General features: G+C 43.3%; 3 protein-coding genes across 3 annotated transcripts in view; 2 read left to right on the top strand and 1 right to left on the bottom strand.

The window, feature by feature from the left end:
- Positions 1-5,063, top strand: part of LOC108920466 (dachshund homolog 1-like) — a 107,900-nt gene extending 102,837 nt beyond the window's left edge. Inside the window, exons 12-13 of the transcript XR_003798155.1 lie at positions 3,375-3,479; positions 4,620-5,063. The gene's annotated coding sequence lies outside the window, so the exon portion shown is untranslated. The remainder of the gene's footprint in view (positions 1-3,374; positions 3,480-4,619) is intronic.
- LOC108920551 (G-protein coupled receptor 183-like) lies at positions 1,150-5,648 on the bottom strand. Its single transcript, XM_018729377.2, has 2 exons — positions 5,539-5,648; positions 1,150-4,324 (listed from the first exon to the last, which is right to left on the bottom strand). Exon 2 carries the CDS (start codon positions 4,295-4,297, stop codon positions 3,230-3,232), a length of 1,068 nt encoding a protein of 355 aa, XP_018584893.1. The 5' UTR covers positions 4,298-4,324; positions 5,539-5,648; the 3' UTR covers positions 1,150-3,229.
- A 6,620-nt stretch (positions 5,649-12,268) lies between these two features.
- LOC108920467 (transmembrane 9 superfamily member 2-like) lies at positions 12,269-26,074 on the top strand. Its single transcript, XM_018729228.2, has 17 exons — positions 12,269-12,641; positions 13,477-13,544; positions 13,670-13,763; positions 14,679-14,806; positions 16,423-16,552; positions 16,918-17,042; positions 17,646-17,742; positions 17,926-18,005; positions 18,111-18,219; positions 18,898-19,030; positions 19,382-19,501; positions 20,717-20,774; positions 21,447-21,606; positions 21,773-21,924; positions 22,254-22,365; positions 22,606-22,777; positions 24,867-26,074. Exons 1-17 carry the CDS (start codon positions 12,492-12,494, stop codon positions 24,932-24,934), a joined length of 1,956 nt encoding a protein of 651 aa, XP_018584744.2. The 5' UTR covers positions 12,269-12,491; the 3' UTR covers positions 24,935-26,074.
- The last annotated feature ends 589 nt before the right edge of the window (positions 26,075-26,663 follow it).

Below are 26,663 nucleotides of genomic sequence, written 5' to 3' on the forward strand. Positions count from 1 at the left end.
TGCGAGATCCCTCACTGATGATCCCTGATCCCAAGAAGTAAAAGTTCACAGCAACTTTTATTTATTAACGACCAGTACCAAAGTTCACTGCCATGGCTTCAGCTGTTTTCACATTTTGTTTGTTGCCCCATGTTTACGTTATCCCTCCCATTTGATTTTAAAAAATAATATATCCAGCCTCCTTCGTCCTCTACAGATGATATAGTATCATCCACACATCAAAGATTCTTGATGTTCCCATATTTATGAAAGTGTGACTTCATAAATGAGCAATACTCACATGTTTACACAACAGGCCATATTCTCAGCAACAAAATATGATGAAGTGCACATTTTGTTCACTGATCAGTGAAACTTCAGCGGGCGCTTCTTCCTCTAAAAATTGAAAGAGAATGACGTCTCCCAGGAATAAAAGAGGAGAATGTCTACCTCTAGATGGAGCACAGCCCCCAGCAGAGCAGAGCTGAGGACACGCATGTGCTCTGCACTGTACAGGGAGCCAGGTCTGCACTTCAGAAGCACGTTCAAAATAATTCTAAAATAACTCAATTTTTATTGGCAATTGCAGCTTTAAGTATTCACTCAGCGATGGAAACAACTTTTAAACACATATATATTAAAGACCTTTAATTCAGTGTTTCAAATGTGAAAAGTCTGCAACACCAAATTACAATTTCAAATCATTCAATTTCAATTTCAGTACCATTGCTTTTATTAAGTTTATGCTTTTACACAAGAAGCATAGTACAAAACAGAGGATTTCGATAAAAAAAAAATATATAAATGTATAAAAGATACTACTTTCATAAACTTTTCCTCTTTTATTTTTGGAACCACTGTTGTTTTCTCACCATTTTCTGTCTGCTTTTATACAGCGTTATAGAATATTTTGTAAATCAAATGTATATTTAGAAGTGAAGCATACACACACACACACACACACACACACACACTTTCTGAACCGCTTGTCCCATACGGGGTCGCAGGGAACTGGAGCCTAACCCGGCAACTGAGGGTGTAAGGCTGAAGGGGGAGGGGACACATCCAGGACGGGACACCAGTCCGTCGCAAGGCACCCCAAGCGGGACTCGAACCCCAGGCCCACCAGAGAGCAGGGCCTGGTCCAACCCACCGCACCACCACGGCCCCCTTAAGTAAAGCATAGTTATATATTAATGAACTCAAAAATGAAAGTATTTTACAAAAACAATTTTTTTGCAATTAGATCCAGTTAATATTTTTATTTATTTGCTTGACACATCAATACATCTTACAGTGGCTTTTTTTTCAGAGCAGTTAAAGGAACATATTTTGCACAAGGAAACAACAAGTGGAGCAATTCAGACCCGTTACAGCATAAGACTGAAAAGTCATGATGAAATGGATGGAAACTGTGCTTTTTCTCTGATGTAAAGTGCCATTGATTCAAGATGCTTCTGATTGGCTTATGTTTGTTACTGGACAGGGGATGGAGGGGCTCACATACAGGTCCCAGAGCAGGACCGGTCTTCTCGGGATTCCAGCACCCCCACTTTCAGAGCATGCATTGAGAACTTACCTTGCAATATTCATAGTTCCCTTCATTTCGAGATGATAACAGAAAATGGTGAGCTATTGCAAACAACGTCGACATTTTGCAATTTTTTCCACAATTGCCACATGCTGAGCAGTGTTTCTCAACATAGACATTCATTGCTGGATGCTGGCCTGCGAAAGTTAGGATGCAAGGCTGCACCAGCAGTTGTACATTTATGGGTTGACTGTGATTTGTGTTTAAAGGCAGGCATCAGAGAAGGATTTGCAGTAGGCTGCTTCATCAGCTGTGTGTCATGTGCCAATACCTGTGGTTCCAAAGCATCAAGCACAGCAGCTTCGTAACAGCATAGCAGCTTCTCCTGCCTGCAATGGAGGAGCCACATCAAATGCGTTGAATCTCTCTGAAGAGGCCGGTTGAGAAGTGAACACAGACTCAACCCACAAAATATTTCCGTTGCTTATGGCAGTGTTGTGTTTTGGAGCTGAGAGCGATGCATTGCATCCGTGGCCTTTTGGCATCTGTGGGAAAGCTGAAATGTGACAAAGATGAGTGTCACCAGGCACTACGAGGGGGGCCTCGCCTCAACTAAGGGTATATTACAGTATAATATACCAATCGGAGTACCTAAAGCAAAAGACAAATAAAAGATCAATAAAATTATGCTGTCATGCATTCTACGAATAGACAAAATACATGCTGTTCTTCGCATTAAAAGACTTTTGAACCTTCTTCCAGTACAATGAGAATGTAAAACTGCACAAGCCTTTTCTGAGCTCCCAGGGGGCCTGAACGTCACTTTGACGATGAGCCTTGCTCAATACTGCTTTTCGGGACATGACTTTTTCAGGAGACAACACTTCTCTTACCACTGCAAACCGAAAGCATCACAGCTCTAATGATCTTATCAGCAACATTCAGAATTACAGTTATTTAGAAAGTTTAACCTTTATTTGGATGATTCCTTTCTCCAGTGCAATTTACAGCGTTAAGAAGCATTTTTTCCAATAATTCACATTGATATATCGGGATGGTGTCACTGTATCAGTTTATGGCAAGCACCTTGATCAAGGGTACTACAGCAATGGCAGGACTCAAACCTGGGACCTTAACACTGGCAGACAACAGTACTGCGCGACCTGCTGTAATATTTCGAGTTTTATTTGTACCGTTTATCCTGGCCATTGATGCACTGTACATACATAAGTTGTCCCTGGTTAAAGCTCTTATTATACAATCTCTACTCTATGTATGATATGGCCTTGAATGCATTTACAAGGACACCGGTGACAGTGTCGCTGGCCATTTGTCACAACAGTCATTGACCTTGAATAACCATTGAAAAAAACATTGCAACATTGCACACATTTTGGTGTTGGGTTCAAACCTTCATTATGTTTTGACAACAGCCTGTTCATTTTCACATAAATTCTTTTTCTAACACAGTATTCTTTATTTAGAAAGATAGTAATGTACTGCATATGCCATTTTTTATAAACACAAAAAGCACACATATATGCCTTGACTTTTCATTGAGGTTACTCTTCCAAAAGTATCAGACAAGTGACTTATCCTCATCTTCATATTGTTTAGTTTCCAAAATGTTGAATATTTGCCTATAGCTGCTTTCAGAATGGTTTCAGTCGCGATGGTTTCACCCATATGACATCTTTTCTCGTTGTTGTGGGTCGGGGCTTAGTGATCACTCCTAATGCTGTTCAGATGGATCTTGGTACCTTCAGCGATGTCCCTTGAGCCACTATCTGGCAAGGTCCGGACTGCGCTTGACATAGACGTGCTCACTTGCATTCTCATGATTCTCAAAATCTTCTTCTTGTAGCCCTTGCAGGCAAAGAAGTAGATGAAGGGGTCCAGGCAGCTGTTGAGGTTCATCAAGCACACCGTGACGTGGAGGGAGACCTGGAAGGCCTGCAGCTCCTCACAGGTGGGTGTGTACAGGATTTTCCGAATCATGTACTGAAAGATGTTAATATGGTAAGGGCTGAAGCACACCAGAAACACCAAGGTGACACAGCAGATAATTCCAATGGCCTTCTTGCTCCTTCCTGACTTATCCTTCATATTTCTCATCCTGGCATGTGAGTGCACCTTCCAGAACAGCACAGAATAGCACACAATGATGGTCACGACTGGAATGCCAAAGCCCAGGAACACTGCTCCAATGAGCATGAAGGGCAAGTTTTCAACCTTCTCAAAGTTGGGGTACTCCATGCATGTGATGTAGTCACCCGGTTCCAAGTTAGTCATTGGCATGGAGAGCAGAGGCAACGTCTGAGCCAGCACCAGCAGCCAGGCTGCAATGCAGATGTACTTGACGTTGCGGATCCTACGAAAACGAGAAAAGCGCAGCGGCAGCACCACTGCGATGAAGCGGTCAACGCTTAGGCAGGTCATAAAGTTGACTCCTGCATACGTGTTGATGTAGAAGATCAAGCCTGTGACCTTGCAGAGGACTTCACCCAGTGGCCAATGGAAGCCAGAGGCATAGTAAAAGATACGCAGCGGAAGTACGAGCGTGAATAGGATGTCAGACACCACAAGGTTGATGGAGTAGAGAGTGGTGGAGTTCAGTTTCTTTAGGTTGAGGCGAATGACATGCAAGGCAAGAGTGTTTCCACTAAATCCAACAATAAACACAATGGAGTAGAGCAGAGGAATGAGCACCTGAGCTTTATGCCGATGATCGTAGAGATTGGAGCATGAATCATTAATACTTATATTGACGTCCTGTATCCCCTCCATTGGGCCAAGGACAGAAGGATTGCAGACCTGTAGAAAAAGGAACACTATTGCAGTAAGATTTTATAAATACCTAGCATGCAAGAGAATCTTTCTATAAATATGTATACCACCCCCCTGATGAAATTCCCTTTATTCACATTCATCATTGTGATAGAGACTATTATAACACTATTTCTTTGTATTCTGTACACTTCTCTGTCTGAATCATGGAGAGTGTGGTAACACGTGTCAAAACTTTTGTAAGGACAGCAAAGCTGTGATGGTGGTTTTCAGCCCTCCTGACTTCCTCTTTATTTTTTGCATGATGTACTTTTCCACGCAGACCACCAGCACACAACAGGCACTTTGACCGCAGACCCTCACTGGAGCACCAGAAATATGCTCAAGCATCGTTCATGGCCCTGTCCTCCTAACTCATCTGCTGAACTCCTCAAGGTGACACCAGTCAAGGGCCCTCAGCAGCTTAAAGCATCAAAAAAAGTCAGATCTAGTTACTGTGTTTTGTTGTGTGTCTGCATCTTTGCCAGTTAACATTACATTGGTTTGTTTAAAAAAGATTGTGGAAAAACAATTAATCTGTTAATTTTCTGCCCGTATTTTCACCAGTCCCACAATATACAACACCAACCAACATCAATAACCGCTTGTCCTGAGCAGGTTCATGGCAAGCCAGAGTCTATCCCAGACACAACGGTCACACACCTTAGTTCCAAAGAGAATGCCAGTCCATCACAGGGCCACAACCATGTACCCAGGCACACAGCTGGGCAAAGGTACTGGAGCGATTGCAGGGAAACCACTTTGCTCAAGGACACTACAGCTGGAGGTAGGGTTCAAACGGTGACCCTCGGAGTCTAAGGCAGCTGCTCCAACCACAACGCCACCAGCCGCCAGTATTATCCCCATACTTCTCTACTAAATATCCTTGAATTTATGAATGTAGGCATAGGTTAGTATGAGGTAATTCACTCCTACAAACGCACACAAGCAGTTGTGCACAGCTAACACGTGAAACACACATTGAGAGCATATGTAGTCCACATCCTCATAGACTCAACATACAGAAGAAGCTCGTTCCTCACATCTACACAGGTGTTTCACTTGTACGCGCTAAAACAATATCATGAAATAGGTAATTTCACTTCCAGAAATTAAAAAAAAACAGAAACAGAAAACACTCAGAAATTACACAATAAATCAAATTCATATCAGTTTGGTCTCTTTCATTAGCAAGTACTTACAGGAGAAAGGTAATCCCTCAGAAAATCAGAAATCTTTTGTCATGCTTGGCATGGTACTCTAAGAACTTCCTCCATGTCCAACTGCAACTTCTATTATCGTGCACAAAGAGTCTCTTGTGAAACAGAGAACTTTTGATTCCTGTCTTTGCAAGTTTCTATAGCTGCTCACATCATTTCCTGTAATGAAACACAAAACCGTTTTTTTTTTTTTCTCGCTGTTTTTGAGAGACCTTCAGGGAGGAAGTGAAGCCCTCTCCCAAGGCATGGCCTGATTTTCAGATAATTTGAAATGAGGTGTGAAAGAGCGTTTCCTGTTGTGAAAAGGTAAGTGAAGGTAAATAATGGAGCAGGAATTACAGAAAACTGAACGTGTACGCCGACATACATCTATCAAATTATGTCGTGTCTGTATGTGGAGAAACTATTAATAATTAAATGAACAAAACGGTAAAGAGAAATAGATTGTAATCCTGACATTTACAGCAGTGCATCGACTATCACTTGCAGACAGTGAAGCGTTTGTGTTCTTTGTCTCTAAAGATTGCACGACCATTTATTACTCTCCGTTCTCGCGCTCCATGCTGTTCTACTAGGGCTCGCTGAAGAGGGTATTCCCGAACGCATCTGCAGACCTCGCCACGCTCCTTCTTGGAATTCTGCGATAATTCGGTAAACACGTTCTCCATGGTCACGGCTTGCTGCAGCACATGTGAAATTGCCTCCCTGCTCCCTGCACTAGGTGATGTGGGCCATGTGTACTTGTGCGTTCCTCTGCATACCTGTGTCTACCTGCGTATACCTGCGCACTCGCCCCCTTCGCAGCAAAATACTTCTACCATGATTAAGGCTCCAATTTCCCACAACTAGCCAAGGAAGATGGCTTTTTTTTTGTTTTTTTTAAATCTCTCGGGGGCGCGGTGGTGCGGCGGGTTCAGCCGGGGCCTGCTCTGTGGGGGGTCTGGGGTTTGAGTCCCGCTTGGGGTGCCTTGCGCCCCGTGTTGCCGGGTTAGGCTCCGGTTTGAGGTGACCCCGCTTGGGACAACCGGTTGTAGACGTTGTGTGTGTGTGTGTGTTTTCAATTTCCAATGGATGTTGGCTTCTTTCCAGTTTGCCTTCCACAGGCTGAGACACACACACACAAACGAGAGCTCGTATCCCTGACCTGCCAGTCATAGAATGACGGGCACCGAGAGAAGTACCAAAGTGAAGTTCCCCGTCCAACATTTCTCTGCCAGTCGTTCCACACTGTAGCACGCTTCCATCCCAAGAGCTGCTGTCCAGGGTGAAACTGCCAGTGTTAAAAGTGCACTGACAGTTTGCATCATTCTTTCTTCTTTGAAAATTAACCCCTCTCTGGACTCTGTCCCCTTTATGCTTTCAGAGTTAACACCACTGCCAGTTTTACTAGAAACCTTACATTTGTACAGATTCCTTCTAAGTTTGCAAAGACACAGTGAGGCACAGTGAGAAATGTGTAGCTGCACTGTGGGGCAGCAGGTGGCGTAGTGGTTAGAGCTACTGCCTTCTACTTGAAAGGCCCCAGTCCAGATTAGTACCACTGAGGGAGGTACTTTCCCTGCATTGAAACAGTAAAAAGTTAGCCTACTATATAAATGGGTAAACTGTTTCAAATTGCTTTGGAAGAAAGTGTCAACTAAATAAGAAAATGCTCATCTGAGGAAATTCCAATCATTTTTCTGTACAGCAAAAAACAACCAAATATTGTTTAAACACATGAAAGGAAGCTACACAAAGGAAGTTGAGAGCATGTCTGTTTCAGAAGAAAACAAATGACATATGGAGTTCATTACTTCTTTAGGCTTTTTTTTTTTTTAAAAAAATAAAAAACAGTATCAACTAGAACTTACACACACACACACCATCTGAAACTGCTTGTCCCATAAGGGGTCATGGAGAGCCAGGGTCTAGCCTGGCAGCACAGGGCTAGAGAGGGAGGGGACACATCCAGGACAGGATGCCAGTCTGCCGCAAGGCACCCCCAACAGGACTTGAGCCCCAGACCCACCGGAGAGCAGGACCCGACCAAACCCACTGCGCCACCGCACCCCCCAACTAGAACTTAAACATCACTCAATATAACATCACTCAGTTTTTTGCATCTATCATCAATGTTTTAATAAAGAAGTAAAAACACACTATTATTACTATTATGTACAGTAAAAAATTGGTTGTTGGGAATAATTGTTTTCAGGCATTAAAAGCAATTCATCCTAGTGATTTATTAAATGGAAATTAAATTAATTTTTAATTTTTACTAATAAATATGATTTTATTCTTGAGAATGATTGTCAGTGTCATTGATCCCAGACAGTACTGAAAAACTGATGAACAGCTTTATAAACAACTTTACATTGACTGAATTTTTAAATTAATGAATGTTTGTCATTTGTGTAAAATGTTTGTTGGGACTTTACAGTTTAACAGAGTATTAAGCGGTCAACAGCAGAAACAAAATTCATGAGAATTCAAAACAGGATTTTAGGTAGACATCTGATGCCATCAGTCCTCTGGTATTTGTGGTTTTTTTCTTTCGCTAAGAATTTCTGCAACCATGTTGTCAGTGTTCTTTTTTTCAACCTGAAACTTTACTCTGGGTTTTGCAAACAGTTCCACCCTGACAATTTATGAAACTTATTGGTACACTCTGATGCTGGAAATCTCAGGGTTCAAGAAAGCACGTTTTCCCATCTTCCTTATAATTGATGGTAGTAACACTGGGCAGTAGGAAATATTCTGAACCTTCTCCATGGTTCTGAGACATTCATACCAAACACAGCTAGCAAACATTTTTTGTGAGGTTTTTACTTTGTATTAATTGTTCTGAGAATTATTAGAAGTATAACAAAGAGCAGTCATACTGTGAACAGCATAAAGCTCATGTGGTATCATGGTACAATACACACACACACACACACACACACATTTTCTGAACCGCTACTCCCATACGGGGTCACGAGGAACCGGAGCCTACCCGGCAACACAGGGCGCAAGGCCGGAGGGGGAGGAGACACACCCAGGATGGGACGCCAGTCCGTCGCAAGGCACCCCAAGCGGGACTCGAACCCCAGACCCACTGGAAAGCAGGACCGTGGTCCAACCCACTGCGCCACCACACCCCCCTCATGGTACAATATTTCTTTTAATTCAGATTTGCAGGGCTCAGAAATTAACTTTCAAAGCAGACAGGCACTGGGAGAATGGTTTACTCTATTTTTTACTGTTCCTCCAATTCAGCAGCAGGTGAGCAAATAAAGATATATCTGGATTTCTATGAGTCAAAGGGAAGTGTTAAGAAGCAAATCATGTTTTTGAAGAACAAAATTAAATGGAAATAGATTAACATCTAGAGGTTCTAACCGAGAGAACATGATAGCGCAGGCATAGATATTTGCATTTTCAGACCGTTAAACTGGTCCAAAAGCCTCCAAAATATCTGTTGTATTTTAGAGTAGGCCTAATTACACCATAAGTTATATCCTTAGTCAACATTAAATCTAAAATTCCGTTTCTAACAATTTTACCATGTTTTCATTTTATTGTAAGTGTAACGACTTGGACAGATGTAAAGAGACAGCACCAAAGTGAAAAAGACATGCACTTAATTTGTAGAAATCCCATATATAGAAATGTCTATTTGCTTTACAAATACAGAGAAAACATTTATATTATCTTTTTATCATTTTCAGATGTGACAATACATTTATTTCCTTTATTGAAGTAACTCATTTGATATGACTAAAACACGGTACATTTGGCATGAAAACCAGACACCTAAGTGACACACACACATTCTGCGAAGTCCACGTAACTTCTTCAGGTTCAGGTCTGAACCTGTGGCCAGATAAGTGTACGTGCTCACTTTGTGAATATGCCTTTCACATAAAAGAGGAAGTGGTAACCTACTCACACCACTCCTTTCTATACGCAATAGGTCCTTCTTCATCTGCCACCCCAATACAAATGCAGAAGGTGGTGCTTCATCTGGAGTGTGTATGCACACCTGCTGCCGCACATTTTCCTTTTGTCTTTCTAATGCTAACACATATTGTTTGTATCGTTAACAACTGCATTTTCAAGGCTAACCAACATGACTATAAACCTTTATGCAGCTGGAACCACTACCCAAGCTACGTCTGTAACTTTAGATATTGAGGTAGGTGCCCACAGGAAAAGAATTTGAATGCTGAGACCTTCAAGTTGCAAGGCAACAACTCTAACCCGTACAGCACCTACTCCCCGTTTTATGTCATCAATCCAACCGTCCATCATCCGGATGGCATCGATGACAAAACAGGGGCAGCAGGTATTTAAAATACATATATGAAAAACAGGGGTAGCAGTTTTTTTATATACATCTTTTTATTTATTACACACACATTGACTGAAACCGCTTATCCCAGGCAGGGTCACAGCCCACCATATAAATTATATACATTTTAAATATATACTAAAAAGCAGATGTGAAATACAGATATTTAAAATACACTGCCCCACCAAAAAAAAAAAAAAAATTCATATTTTGTTGGACCGCCTTTTGCTTTGATTATGGCATGCATTCGCCGTGGCATTGTTTCGATAAGCTTATGCACTGTCACAACATTTATTTCAGTCCAGAGTTGCATTAATTTCTCGCCAAGATCTTGTATTGATGGGAGAGTCAAACCGCTGCGTAAAGTCTTCTCCAGCACATCCCTAAGATTCTCAATGGAGTTAAGGTCTAGACTCAGTGGTGACCAACCCACGTGTGAAAATGTCTCATGCTCCTTGAACCACCCTTTCACAATTTGAGCCCGATGAATCCTGGCATTGTCATCTTGGAATATGCCTACGCCATCAGGGAAGAAGAAAATCCATTGATGGAAAAAGCCTGGTCATTCATCATATTCAGGTAGTCAGCTGACCTCATTTTTTGGGCACATAACATTGCTGAACCTAGACCTGACCAACTGAAGCAACCCCAGATCATAACACTGCCCCCACAGGCTTGTATGGTAGGCACTAGGCGTGATGGGTCAATCACTTCATACGCCTCTCTTCTTACCCTGATGCGCCCATCATTCTGGAACAGGATAAATCTGGACTCAAAGCACATAACCTTCTTCCATTGCTCCAGATTCCAATCTTTAAGCTCTCTAGAAAATTAAAGCCTTCCCGATAAGTGGTCTTCTTAAGGCTACACAGCTGTTTAATCCCAAGCCCTTGAGTTCTCTTTGCACTGTGAGTGTGGAAATGCTCTTACTTTCACTATTAAGCATAGCTGCGAGTTCTACGTTTTTTTTACAATTTGATTTCACCAAACATTTAAGCACTCTCCCATCACAATCATTCAAGATTTTTTTCTGACCACATTTCTTCCTCAAAGATGATGGTTCACCTCTATCCTTCCAGGTTTTAATAATGGGTTGGACAGCTATTAACCCAATTTTAGTAGTTTCAGCAATTTCCTTAGTTGTTTTCTTTGCTTGATGCAGACCAATAATTTGACCCTTCTGAAAGAGAGTGACAGCTTTTCCATGACCACAGGATGTCTTCCAACATGGTTGCTTAAGAAATAAGAAGCCACTCACCCCATCAGTTAGGGTTAAATAACTTGTTGCCAGCTGAAGCATATTAATCACTGCAGTAATTATCCAATGGAAGGCTCTTACCTATTTGCTTAGTTAAATCCAGGTGGTAACTTTTTTTTTTGGCCAGGCACTGTATATATAGTTTAATATAAACATATATATTAAATGTATGTATGTATATGTATATACATACATACATTTATATGTATATACATATACACATACTGGATAGAAAGGGGGCAGCAGGTATGTAAGATAGGTAAATATGTGCTTTTGAATCCAGCTCAGTCTGTGTAACGTTCACATATCCTCCCTTTGTTCATGTAGGTGTCATCCAGGTGCTCTGGTTTCCACCCGGAGACCGTATTTCAGGAGGATTTGTGCCTCTAAATTGCCCTTTGTCTGTGTGTATGTGTGTGAACGAGTGTCTGACTGCCCAGTGATGGACTAGTGTCCCGTTTAAACTGTACCCTGCCACGCGAACTGTGCTTCCAGGATAGGCTCCGTACCACGGCGACCCTGAGACAGATCCACGGTTTTGATGAACGATGGACCTAAATATTATATTACATTTCAATGCAATGCAATGGTGTATAGGGGGCATGGTGGCGCAGCGGGTTTGGCCTGTGCCTGCTCCCTGGTAGGTCTGGGGTTTGAGTCTTGCTTGGGGTGCCTTGTGATGGACTGGTGTCCCATCCTGGGTGTGTCCCCCAACTAGTGTTATCAGCATACACACCTTATTCACCAAGGTGACTTACACTGCTAGATACACTATGATAGAGCTCATTGCAAGTTGCTGAGAACTAAGCTTCTGCTAATGATGCATGTCAATGTAGCCTAAATATTAAATTACATATTGTAACGACCCGTGTTACTGGTGTTCGAGCAGGGAATGCGATTTATTGCAAATAGGTGCATTGTGGGTAAATTGTAAATAGAGGGTTCAACCACTAGGGCGACATACGGGCAAACTAATTGCCCCATCCAAACCCAGGGCACTGTGTGCAGCAATATTATCCCCAAATAACCATTATGGTCACATTTCCTTGGATTATTAGTAGGTTTCTGCATTAATCTGTAACCTTAAGTTGTATTTTAGTACAGTATAAAGTAGCCATTTATAGGACCGTGGCACTTATTCAAGCCGCCCCACCCTAGCCAGCTGACGCGCCCGGCGCTCCCCCAGTATCCCACAATCCTCTGCTGTGGAAACGGGCGAGTGGCCGATGACGTGTCGAGCGATGGGAGCCCGCAGAGCCGCGCTGCGATGGACTCTGCTTTAGCTTAGCGGTCGCATCGGCTCCCTTCCACACATGCCGCTTGGCAGCCCGCGCGCTACCGCTGTCTCGCCGATTTAGCGCAGCCATGGTCCCGTCGCGCGGCCTCCGCGCGCTCTGCAGCGTTCTGCTCGTGGGCGTGAGCGCGCGGCTCGCGCTCGGCTTCTACCTCCCGGGTTTGGCTCCCGTCAGCTTCTGTGAGGAGAAGGAGAGGCAGCGCGGAGCGGCCGACTGCAGGGTAACCGGCACCGCACCTCCTGCCCCGGCCCTGCCCGAACCTCGCGCCGCGGCTTTGAAATACGTGTGAAACGTGCGTTTAGTCGCTGCTTGACTCACTCACTCACTCAGTCAGTGCTTGCAGCTGAGCTGGGGGCGAGTGGACAGTTTTAGCAGCCCACCGGTGCAGTGCGAACTACCGAGCGAGTCCTCTGCCCAAAAACAGACACTGACTGAGCCAGTCGCCGCTGACACGTCCGAGGAACACGAGTGTGTCTCTCGCTCTGCTCACAATAACCTCATTCAGCAGACATCGCGTCTCGTGTGACGAGCGCCTTTCGCCGCAGGTGACGTCACACTCTGCGTGGCTCCGTTGTTTATTCAGGGAAGGCGCGTGCCCGTGTGCCCACGTGACAGGTTACGGGCGCTATAGTCCGGCTCCGTACGTAAACGCTGCGCACGTTGCATGACGGAGGGCAGCAGGTGGCGCAGTGGTTAGGGCTCCTGTCTCGCAACCTGAAGATTAAGGATTTGAATCCCACTCCAGCCCTTCATCAGAGCGCTTATTCTGAATTGATACCATGAGAGTACCCTGATGTAAACCTGGGTAAATCGTAGTGAAATTGATTCTCGCACTCCAAGTCAGCTTGGATAGATGTGTCAGCTGGATAAGGGATGCTGTCTAAATACTGTTGTTGCTCTTGTTGAGGTCATTCAGTCAATCTTTGTCAGGTTAACTAATAACTAAGTGCCTCCAGAATGTTCTGGATTTATTGCATGAGGCTGGTTTGTGTTGCACTGTCCGAATTCACGGTAAATACGGATTCAGCTGGCTTCTGGTTGTTCTTTTGTCACAGTCCGAAATTGAGCTGTTTGTGAACAGGCTGGATTCCGTGGAGTCGGTTCTGCCGTACGAGTACAGAGCGTAAGTGAATTGTCACGCTGTAAATGACCGTTTTTGCATTCTAATTGTTGGGGGGGGGAGTGGAGAGAATGGCAGAAAACGTTTTCGGCCCAGAGTCACGGAAGGACCCTTTCTGTGTTTTGTAGGTTTGACTTCTGTACTGTTGAATCTGAAAACCGACCGTCGGAAAACCTGGGCCAAGTTTTATTTGGTGAAAGAATTGAGCCGTCTCCGTATAAGGTAAGTATCAGCCAGGTACAGCGGTACAAGGATGCCAGGTTGAGCGCACCTGTCACCAAAAACACATCTCTCAGTAGATACACACACACACACACATTTTCAGAACCGCTTGCCCAATACGGGGTCGCAGGGAACCGGAGCCTACTCGGTAACACAGGGCATAAGGCCGGAGGGGGAGGGGACACACCCAGGACGGGATGCCAGTCCATCGCAAGGCACCCCCAGCGGGACTCGAACCCCAGACCCACCGGAGAGCACGACTCGGTCCAACCCACTGCGCCACCGCACCCCTCACCGTCAGTAGATATATGATTCGCAAAATAAAAATAGATGTTTGAAATGAGATTCGTTGCTTCTCTCACCAGCAGCCATTCACTGTGTTCTAAACGAGCGTCTCTGGATTAAATGTGTGCCAGATAAATATGTGTCAAGAAGCTCTGACTGGTTATTCTTCCATAAAAACTGCGTTGTGCAACTCGGGAGGCGGTACTAGCTCCAGTACCCTCGAGCAAGGTACTACAGGAGGGCCTCCGCATTTTGCATTTCTTATTGATAACGCGAGGGTGTGCCGGTGGATGTTGAAATAATGGTTTCTGGGCCTTTACGCAGTAGTCTGGCGAAGCAGCTAAGTATATGTGGTGCAGTCGTGAAGTTCTAAGACGCTGCTGAACACCTGTTGCCGAGAACTCGCAACCACGGCCACGTCACGTGGCGGCCAGCCTTAGAGCTCATTCACCGTACCATGTTTATTACTGGCAAGATTCCACAGGATGCATTCATCAGTGTCTGTTCCTGTGGAATATTATTTGTCTGGTCATATTTTTAGAATGTGGCTTGTGATAATGAACGTTTAATGTATTGATGAAGACTGATACATTTTTAAAATGTTTCTTTTTTATTACTATAACCTGGCAGTTTACATTTAATGTGAAGAAACAATGCGTGCCGGTTTGCACGAAGACGTACAACACTAACAATCAGGAAGACAAAGCCAAGCTGGATTTCTTGAAGAAGGGCATGCTTCTGAACTACCAGCATCACTGGTGAGTGGAATATTCCGTGTGTTGTTTTTGCGGATGCTTCTTTTCCGCTGCGCTTTCTTGTGTTTTAGTAATATTATTCCGTTCCGGGTTCTGTTTTCCGCTTTGAAAAGTTTCATCCTCAGTGTCTGGCCTAGTGGTTCATATGTGTGGAATCATTTCCCCTTTTTTCTGTACTTGTGATTGTATACAATAAGTTGGTCTGTCTATGGTCTTTTTCCTGTCATATCTTATGTGTATTTGAGAGTCACAGACAATGCACTTTTCTGAACCCTTTTAATATTTGTACTCTCATTTCTGCTATGAGTTATGGGACATCAATCTGCCAACGAGGTTTATGGTGCTGCTGAATCACAGTGTAAGTAGAGTTTTAGCACCGAGGTAGATGACGAGGTTGGTTGCACTGAAGCTTCACCAGATGCTGCCTCTTGGACTGTAGATGGTAATGTGGTTTGTGATTACTTCCATTTTCTGTTGTCAGAATGCTGTGGCCAGGTGCAGATTAGTGTGTCTGGCTCCAATATCAGTCAGATAAGTGTTGGTTAGCCCTTGTGCTGTGCATAGTGCGCACTCACCGTGGTGCCGTGCAGGGTCACTCACACACACACACGCACATTTTCGGAACCGCCTGTCCCATACGGGGTCGCAGGGAACCGGAGCCTACCCGGTAACACAGGGCAGAAGGCCGGAGGGGGAGGGGACACACCCAGGACGGGACGCCAGTCCGTCGCAAGGCACCCCAAGCGGGACTCGAACCCCAGACCCACCGGAGAGCAGGACTCGGTCCAACTCACCGCGCCACCGCGCCCCCCGTGCAGGGTCACTCTTACCCCTGTATTTCAGCAGTGGTGTTAAGAAATTACCTGTTTCTCCACCAGATGGAGCCAGAAACTTAATGTTGCCTCATTTGGTTTCTCTGCATAGTATGGGATGCCACACAGTTATAGTACTATTCCCAGTGCAAAGCATGACTTCATAATTTGTTGTTGATTCGGGCTAAGGCTTTTCTAGAAAGGAAGGAAGAAGATACTGGCTGGTTCTTTTTCACCGAACACAAATGGTCTACTGTGCTCTGTAACGTGGTGGAGTTTTTGTGGCTTTTTTTTTTTTCAGTTTGAACTTCTGTCTTCAGAATATCAGTTCCCAGTGTGATCGACCACAGCAGTGGATGAATATTGGGACATTCTGTGTTGTTTTTGCATCCAGCCACCGTGCTGTGGTCAAAATCGAATTACCACTTGGTTACAATGTGCTAGGGAGTAACCATTCGTGGGGACAGGGGCAGCGAAGGTGTGACAAACACTGCAGTGTGCAGCTCGTGGAGCATGTGGGTAAATAAGCAAACTTCAGCAGGCATCTCATGTCCCAAACCACCAATGTAGGAAGCTGTTGTTGAGCCTCCAGCTCCCTTCGTTGCCAGGCAAATGCGCTGCTTTGACATTAGCATCCTCTGTGTCCTGAACTGATGTGCTGTGGGCTCTTTTCAACGCATGTGAGGTTGACTCAGGTGTACACCCTCAGCATCCAGAGAGCACTCTTTTCAGACCTCCTGTTAAGCGAAGTAAAGGCTTCATTACGACCTGCTCACAGCCTGCCTGCCTGTCTCACTCTCTCTGCAGGATTGTGGATAACATGCCGGTGACATGGTGCTACAATGTCGAAGACAAGCAGAAGTTCTGCAATCCTGGTTTCCCCATTGGGTGCTATGTGACTGGCAGTGGACAGCCCAAAGACGCCTGTGTTGTCGATGTTAGTTTTTCCCTCCAAGAAGCCGCTCACGGAAGAGGTTGAACGCGTTTGCTGATGAGCGCTGGGAATCTGAAGAAATGAATGAAATTTACACTACTGTGATGTTTAAATTTAAAATGCATCATACAGCTGGATTTGGTTCTTTGTGATCGTTAATGTTTTATTTGAAAGGAGAGTTGGCGCAGATCAGAAAGAATGTCTTTGTTAATGTTCATTAAGCCAGAGCAGCCTTAGCTCTTAACCTATGGACGTGTGCCCATCTCTGTTTTAGGTTTATTCAAAACCACAAATCGCAGCCATAAATGACAAGCAAATGAACGATGATTGTTCTGGTGATGAGTAACACTTGTATTTTCCGTCAACAGCATATCTTCAGCACCCAAGATACGTTCTACATTTTCAACCATGTCAATATCACCATTTATTACCACAAGGTTGAGAATGATGGCGCAGAGGCACGGTTGGTGGCAGCAAAAATGGAGCCTAAAAGGTAAAAATGTAGCATAGAGTACCGTGTTTTTGGTTCGGCGCATAAGTTTCATACAGGTATTCTGCACAAATTGCTTTGTGTGTGACTTCCTGTCTTTTCAACTTTTGATATGCTCATATTTAGATACTGTTCTTTCATGCAACTAGTTCAGGATTCCTGTTAGGCGCTGTAGGAAAACTTCCAGGGCCTGCAAAAATTATAGGGCCTTGAAGGAGGGGATAAAAATAATTGAATAAATACATTTTCAATTTAAAAAAAAAAAAAATAAATAAAAAAAGCAGAAAAAAAGATTATAAAATGGAAATTTAGGGCAACTAAAACTTACTTTTAAAAACCACCATTCCAGAATTCTTGGCAATTCCTAAGTTTCTTTCTTCGTATTTTCCATTCTTTGCATTAAATGAGTTTGAAGTGCATCATGTCGATTGACATAATTCAGTTGGCGTTTACCCCTTCTTTTTGCATGTTTCAAAGTGAATGTGCCTGTGGTCTACAAACGCCAAAATTCAGCCCTGTATACAACATTTGGGAAAATAACACTAATCATACTTTTTTTTTTTTTTTTTTTTTTTTTTCTTTCTTTCTTTCTTTCTTTCTTAAAAGCTTCAAAAATGTAGATTGCTCAGGTCCACCCATGGATTTGAGCAACAAATTCACTGGAGAACTGAAAATTCCTTATACCTACACTGTGGACTTCGTGGTAATTTTTTTTTTTTTTTTTTTTTTTTTTTTTTTTTTTTTTTTTTTTTTTTTCTCCCCGGCTTGGTATGGATGTCCCTTGGTTGTTGGTGTGGAGCCAGTAAAGATGAGTTTATTGACTACAGTGAGATTTTCTGAACAGGTAATTGTGCAGTTTTAAGAATGCTTTTGTGCATGTTTATAGGAAAATAAAGAAATTCGATGGGCCTCGCGCTGGGATTATATCCTGGAGTCCATGCCTCACACCAACATCCAGTGGTTCAGGCAAGTGGTTTTCTTATTAACCTTTGCACTTCCCAAGCCCCTGCTCTCCACTGTCCAGGAGTGGTGTTGCTTGTGAACGTTGTACGTATTCTTGTTCTTCAATAGCATCATGAATTCCCTGGTGATCGTCCTCTTCCTGTCTGGGATGGTGGCCATGATCATGCTACGCACGCTCCATAAAGACATTGCACGCTACAACCAGATGGACTCAGTGGTACGTGGAACCGACTCACAGAAGAGACATGCCACATTTACCCATTTTCTTTATTTGTTTTTAATATATTTTAGTTCAAAATACATATACTATTTTTCTTGTTTGGTTTGGCACAAATGATGCTTTGTGCTCGCTGAAACAAAGAAAACTGTTAAAATGCATAACAGAAAGATGGTAAGAATCTTCTAATGTTGTTATGACTTTCCGAATAGCAAGTGAAAATATTACGCTTTGAGTTTGGCCCTCTAAGGTCTGCCAAAGCAGTCTTAACAATTGCAGTGTTTTATGAACCTGCTTTCGTGGCGTGGGGTTATCTTAACGTGTACATTGGGGAAACAAAGCCTTAGTCTGTCTGTCTGCCCCCTTTTCTCACCCAGAACTGGCAGGTTATCGGGTCATCGTAGTGCCTGCACATGCTTACTATTCCCCCCCACTTTCATTATTTTTCTATTCACTGGGCACAGACTAATTATTTCAGCCATTTTTTTCGCCCAGCAAACAGACTGACAGTTAGCGTCATTGGAGTGATGAGATTGTTCTCCACTTTTGCTCAAGGTATTTAAAGTACATGAACGGTAATTGGTACCGGACCCGTAGTTACGAATGGCATCGTGGACTCTTGAAAGCTAAGTATTCCAGAATTGGAGAGGCTTGCTCAGCAATGGTGCCATCTTCTAGGAGGACGCCCAGGAGGAGTTTGGGTGGAAGCTGGTCCACGGAGACATCTTTAGACCGCCGAGGAAGGGAATGCTGCTGTCGGTTTTTCTCGGCTCAGGCACACAAATCTTCATCATGACCTTCATAACGCTATGTGAGTCTGGTTTCCGCTTCATCGTCTACGTTTCAGACTTATGGTGGTACTCAAAGAATATGAAACCTTGGCTCCCACATCCAAAACATATTGGTTCTCACTTCACATATCCTAAGACCTCATCAGACAGATGTGTAGCCCAGGTGTATTTGTGTCCGCAATATTTCCGTGAATTGTCCATCTGTTTTATAAAAGTGATGGAAAACCTGTTGAAATAAAGAAACGCAGCTCAGCCTCTCGGTGTGATGTGTGTTTGGGGGTAAAAAGACTTTTTCTGGGAGGTATTTGGGTCAAAGTTCTGATTCACTTTATTGTGCTGGAATTAATGTGCATCTGTTTTCTTGTGTCCAGTCTTGGCCTGCCTGGGCTTCCTGTCCCCAGCCAACCGCGGGGCCCTCATGACGTGCGCCGTGGTGCTGTGGGTGCTGCTGGGGGCGCCGGCCGGCTACGTGGCCGCCAGGCTCTACAAGTGTAAGCGCAGCAGATGCGTCCTGACACGAAGCCTCATTAGCCCACATCAGCATCAGCACATGACAAGTGGACAGTGTCTGCGGCTGGGGCCTGGGCCGGGTCAGCGCCCGCTTCCGTGGGCTGGGGCCTGGGCTGGGATATCTATTTCAGTCCTCCCTGAAATCTGACAACCGCAGCTCCGGCTCCAGAGGACAGATAATTTGACAATTAGTTGTATTCTCACTGTCCTCATATGTTTTGGCGGCCCTGGTGTCTGCAACACTTAGCGTCCAATGGGTAGCTTAAAGGCATTGTGCGTCTCAATTATAGATGTGGGTTTCGGCAGATGTGCTCTAACTCATGTCATTTCTTGTGACCGTGGTAAGCAGTTATCTTAAATGGCATTTTGGCATGAATCCTTTCTTTCAACTCTGTAGGTAATTTTAGATTCATGGTTTAGGACCATTTAGGTTTATCAGTCTGGCAAAACAGCATCTATTTGTTGTCCAGATTCTGTACAGATGCAGTGTCCAAGCTTTTCTCCCCATGAATTTGTCGAAATGTAGCCCTGTTTTAGCTACGTAACGATCAGCCCCATTGACTTTTCCCCGCAGTGATACTGGTTTCCATGTGTTTGCACCATTTCTATTGTTATTTATGAAGGACCAAAGAGGGTCCTTAGAATTTGTACTGTATTTTGGATTTTGCGAGCTTTACTTCACAAATTTTATGTCCAGAGACTTTTTTTTTTTTATTATTTCTTAAATCTGTTGTAGTACAAGGCAGCAGGAGATCGTGCCAGCCAGACAATGCCATGTGCACTTTTTTAAAGTTTGCAATATCTTTGTATTAAGCAACAATAAAAATATTGATGCAGACACAGAATTAAAAAATACTGGTGTGTCTAAGTGGCGTTCTGTATCTGTTTCATAGGACTGTTAATGATAGTGTTTGAATGCTTTGACTGGTTATTACTTTTCTCCCAAATGTTTTTGTTCAGTACACGAATATAACCATGTGACATTGGTGTAGCTTGAGAAATTTAGTTAAACGTGTGGTGTGTATTGATGTGAACATAAAGGGCATAGACTGGTGGTCAAGAAATGCTTTACTGGAAAACAGAAGTGTCGAGATTGCAACCCCATCTGTTCAGCTGATAGTTTTCTTAAGGGCACAATAGTAAGTGTTGGTTTACTTTTTTTAACGCCTTGTCATTTTTTTGTTTGCCTTGAGTAGCCTTCGGTGGCGAAAAATGGAAAACAAACGTACTGCTGACAGCTTTCTTATGCCCCGGGTAAGTAAGTATTTATATCAAAAAGGTGCTAACATGTGGTGAGTTTAAGCACTGGCCAAACATTGAGGAAGACGGCGAGAGCCCCTTCAACTTTGATCAGATGTACGCCTGTGCGAATGGCATGTGTGCCCGTAGTGATTGTGTTTTCAGTGACGAGTGGACTTAACGGTTCGCTTCAAAATATCCAACTAGATAGAAGTTTAAAAATATCATTGCTATGCCTCAGCATATTCATTGTACACTTTACTGACGTATCAAAGGCTCAGAATCTTAACTAACAATATTTTGCTGCTCAGCTGGCATTTTTGTCCGGGTGATACTTGTAGTTATTTTACTGGAGCAATTATGGTTCTGTTTGCATGCTCTGTGGTGTCATAGCAAAGCCTCTACTGGCATTTCAGCTGGCAGCCTTCAGGTTTCAAGACTGCCCTTACAGCCACCATACTACCTGTGGTAGTGCAGCTGGAGTCAAATTTTTATTTTTTTTATTTTTTTCCCTCCGCCCTCCAAAATGTCAGTGTCTTTACTGGACCATATTCTTTCACAACGTATAAATGAGTATTTTATGTAAGTCAGACTTGTTTCAAATAAAAGTCATGAACAGGAAGTCTCAGAGTGAGCTGCGAGCTGCCACGTGGGTGGAGACGTGATGTTCCGATTGCTTCCCTCCAGGATTGTGTTTACGGACTTCTTCGTGATGAACCTGATCCTGTGGGGTGAGGGCTCCTCTGCTGCCATGCCCTTTGGTACCCTGGTGGCCATCCTAGCCCTCTGGTTCTGTGTGTCTGTGCCCCTCACTTTTGTTGGAGCCTACTTTGGTTTCAAAAAGAGAGTGAGTACCTCTGGGAGATGATCGGTGATACCGTCAGCCCCTGTTTGTCAGCATCGAGTAACGGAAGAGTTGCGTTAATGAAAAAATGGTAGCAGTTGTTACTAAGGGGCTTTAACCTGAACGCGATGTTGAGATGAGTCGCCTGTTTTCCCTCGTTATATTAAAGGGGATTGAGCATCCAGTCCGCACAAACCAGATCCCTCGCCAGATTCCCGAGCAGTCCTTCTACACCAGGCCCCTTCCAGGTATCATCATGGGAGGAATCCTGCCCTTTGGGTGTATCTTCATCCAGCTCTTCTTCATCCTCAACAGTATCTGGTCAGTGGACTGGTGTTTTTGTTGGAGCATCTGTCAGTGTGCCCCATCACTGTCTGCTCAGGTTCAGCCTCAAATGGCGCTGGTTGCTTACTGGGATGTGTCCTTGCCCTGACGCAATAGTGGCTACAGTGCTACATTTTTACGTTAAACTGAGAAAAGTGTACATCTTTGGAGAAAGTCACAATTTGCAAAAAAAAATGGATGGATAAATGTGCCAATAATCATGGCATTTCATAATAACATTTGGGGAAAAATTGTTGACTTTAGTGCCTTGATATTGTTGTTTTAATGAAAGCAGTTTTTATAAATGTTTTTGTTTTCAATTCCAGGTCACACCAGATGTACTATATGTTTGGCTTCCTCTTCTTGGTCTTTATCATCCTGGTGATCACGTGCTCAGAAGCCACCATCCTGCTCTGCTACTTCCACCTGTGCGCCGAAGTGAGCTTGCCCTCAGTTATTAATAACTAAGTGTCCTGCTGATCTGCTGCCGCCTGCAGTTCATGTATCTGATTCCGAGCTCAGGTCTCCATCGTGACAAGAATTAGAAAAAGCACAAAAGTGTGGTAGGGAAACTTAACGAATTAATACGTGAATAACTAGTTATGCTGACGAAGTTCCTGCGGTGCCTGTTTGAGTGTTCCCATTGGCCCATGGAGTGATGTGGCCTTCTGCCCCCAGGACTACCACTGGCAGTGGCGCTCCTTTCTGACCAGTGGCTTCACAGCCGCCTACTTCCTGGTGTACGCCATCCACTACTTCTTCTCCAAACTCCAGATCACCGGACTTGCCAGCACTATCCTCTACTTCGGCTACACCATGATCATGGCCCTGATCTTTTTCCTCTTCACAGGTATGCGTGTCCTGAAAAGTTTTTCTTCCCCCTCCTCTCTTCCTCGAAAATTCCTTTATTTTATTTGCCAGTACTCCTTGCTGGTTTCACGCTGGTCACTATTTGAAGTTTGCTCTGACAGACTCATTAATACTGTTAAATGAAGTGAGAACGTGGCTAACAAAAGTGAACCGGACAGGGAGAGAAAAACCTTTAAACCCATTTCCTGCGATTGGGTTAATGCGCACTCTAGCGTTCACAGGTCACTGACCCCACCAGTCTGCACTCAGTTACTCCGCCGGCGCGTGCTCGCTGGTGTGGAACGCTTTACAACTGTCCCAAGTCACTGAAGCCACTTATTAGATGGAGGCGCTGGAACACAGCCTGCATTGTTGTGTATGATTATTTTTCCCATTTGCGAACGCACCGTTGCTGCTCTATTATAGTTATGGAATCGATACCGTGGTAAGTTTTTGTTGGCGATTAAATGATGTGGACGTACACACCTGCGTTGCTGTTTGTTGTTAATATTATTATTGTGAGTATTTTGTGTTTACCACATTTTTTAGTGCTAGATGTACAGTATTACACTTGTATTTCGTAGTATTTTATTGTCAATGTATTTGTATGCGTAAAATGTTGGTTATATTTTATAGGTAAAATATACTTACTGCTATTAATTAATTTTAGTCATACTGGTTTGTTATAAGTGTCATTGCTATGTAATAATTCTTTAATTTTACTCTGAAGGCTTTTTTAGTTCTTGCTACGGTCCCATCAAATTTTTCAGTATTTCAATTTTTTTCAGGCTCTTTCACTGACATAAAGAGCACTGATGGGAATATATGCAGGCTTTATCAGAAGGGAAGGAGGTTAGGCTCTGCTTCGCTCTTACATGCACCTTGCAGCAAAGTGTCACACAGGTCACAGTAGCGTGTATCACGTTGGCAAATGGAGGGTCAGTCATTGCTTCTCTTTCTTAAAAGCTCATATCTCAATCACTGCTTAACCTGAGCAGTGACCCTGCCAGATGCAATTTCTCCCCCACCGGCTGAACTGGCAGTTTCGCAGCACCCGACGAGGCACGGGGTTCGAGGGGTCGGGCAGGGAGAGGGAGAGGCATCGTTTGTGTATCATCAGCTTTCTGTTTACCTGCCAGTTGATAAGGGTGCCTTGTAAAGTTTGCGTGGAAGCTTTTGTGACAGTGCCCCGCTGTCCTGTCAGCATGCTGCTGGGGGCACTGGCATCCCCCGCCAACCTCAGGTCATTAGTCAGCCCCACCAGGGGTTACTCTGAGCCTCGCGACAAGCTTCTCCGTCACAGCTGGACCTGTAGGAAAGCGTTACAGTCAGTGGGGCTCTGAGACATCATTCATTCTCGGCGGCACGAGAAACAATTCGGTGTTGCGTCTCCATCCTTAATACCAGTTGAGTAATATTTTCAGGAGGAAAATAATCCTGAGAAGACGTGGTTTGTGTATAGACTGAAAGTGAATTGGCTTATTACAGATGTTTTCTGAAATTCACTTTGTAATTTTTCAAAATTTCAGTTAAAAAACATCCTGGATTAAATTTAATACTACAGCAGATTCTCAAGTTCTGATAAGTTTTTATCAGTTACTAATATATATTTGATGCTCTTAATAGTTTCCCATTTTAAACTGTCAGTGTCAGAAAAGGAGATGTAAGAAACCGAAACGGGAAAATGTTTAATTTTATGCGGGGAAAGCAATGGTGTTTTCTTCAAAACTAGCAAATGTGTAATGCCAAATATTTTTAAACTGTTTTTACCACAGTTTCTCCTGTAATTTGGATTAATTTTTGCGCAAAAATGCATGCTATTCACACACTATGTAGCTGCATTACAACAAAGATAATGTCTGGTAAATGAGTCCTCTTATTAGAAGATGTCTTGTAGGATCTGTCTTTAAATGTTTTAGCAGAATCATTAGGTTGCACTTTTAATAATCTCTGATGTGCTGTATCTCGGTGCATGCTATGCCATGTGTGGGGGAAAGATTGACACTAAACTTGGTAGACAAAAATGTACAATACATAGGAAATATTGTGAAGTCTTTTTTAATGTATGGACCGTTTCTTCTTTCCATCAGGAACAATTGGATTCTTTGCCTGTTTTTGGTTTGTTACCAAGATCTACAGTGTGGTGAAAGTGGACTAAGAGCGCTGGTGTGCAGGTAGTACAATGTACACGGACTGTTTCCTCCATCTGCTGTCATCGTTGAGATGCAGTAACCCTGAAAAACTGAGTTTTTAAGTGTCTCCAAATATATCTGTTTGCACCTCTCAGAAATGATCAAGGTGAAGTGAATAGTGTACGCATTACTGGGTCACTGAGCACTACGACTTCTGAAGAACTGGTTGCTTGTAATTCGCCGAAGTATTATTACCCAGAAACGCAAGTCTAGATAGTAACATTTATTATATAAGTTGTGTGGTGATGTTATTGTAAATAACTTTTCTAATTATGGGAATGGTGGAGAGCAGTGGAAGTGCAGTGTTAAAAACAGTTCATTTTTGGGGTACAAGGACTTGTAATGTCTTTATATTCTTGTATTTAGTACAGTGACTGCCATTGCATTAACCAGCCTGGCCTCTTACGTTACTTGTGTTTTTAACCATATTTTTGTGCCTCATGATTGCATGGGTTATTAAGTTTGCAGTAAAGAATGGTGTACAGATTTACAAAAAAAAAAATCTGTGCTCGACCATTGATCTATGTATAGCCGTGCAAGAAGAATGCTAAAGAATAGAGGCACACTGGCTCCCAAAAAAATCCCCAAACACCCTAGACGTTTGGTGTAAATGTCACAGTTTCATAACACACGCTGACATTTGTGTGATGGGATTAACCTGTGAGTCGACGCAGCTGCTGATGATGTGTGGCGTTTGTCTGATCGTGGAGCCTTGAGCATCCTACCCGAACACTGCTAAGGGCCCTTTGCTGAACCGGTCCTTCGCATCCTCCACAAACACTCAAGTTTCGTCTTGTTTTGTTTTTTTTGTTTTTTTTTTTTTTTTTTCTTTTCTTCTTTCCCTATTTTATAAATGTGCTTCAGACAGTGTAACATATTTCACTTTGGTTTGGACCTCAGTGTGTGATGAGAGGACAGGCCATTAGTAACAATGTGCATTTCATCTAAACAGTGTTTTGGTGACTCATAAATTTGAACATTTACACTATATAATTGCAATCTCCAATTATATTGTTTAATATTAATGCTTGTTAGAAATTGTTGCCATTTTTAAAATTTGTCAGTGTTTTATGTTGTTTTAAATCTGACTCCAGCATTAATGAAGCCAGCTGTCAAAACTCTTAACTCTGTTCAGTGTCTTTCATTGTCTGGGTCTTCCTCTGTCTCTGTTGTGCAGTAGTGATGGTGGAAATGTTGTAGTTTTCTTATTTAGCTAATACCTTTGTATCAACACTCAGTCAAGCTGTGGGCGTTTTGGAATAGTTGCTACCTAGGTTACATTACAACTAAAGATCCAAAGAAAGTGAGCAGAAAGTGGAGTGAAAAAGAGTATTTAAAACTTACTCGCTCAGTCACTTTCATTAACTGCTTGTGCAGTTTAAGATTGTGATGGTTCAGAACTCTTCCAGGGATGCACGGAGCTCAAGGCTAGTTAGGCTCATTGGTGCATGTTGTGAAGGAAACAAACTGTACTTAAGAGTCACACATCTGCAACTATGTCTCTTTGTCCTAATGTAAAGCACAAATTGTATTTTCTATGAGATGTATGTCGCTTTGGAGAAAAGCATCTGCTAAATGAATAAGTGTACATGTAGAGTACACTCTAGATGGGCTTCCAGTCCATTGCAAGGCAGCTGGTTATACACACACACACACACACACACACACACACACACACACACACACACACACACA

Source organism: Scleropages formosus, chromosome 14, assembly GCF_900964775.1.
Source record: "Scleropages formosus chromosome 14, fSclFor1.1, whole genome shotgun sequence".
In the NCBI taxonomy this organism is placed as follows: Eukaryota; Metazoa; Chordata; class Actinopteri; order Osteoglossiformes; family Osteoglossidae; genus Scleropages; species Scleropages formosus.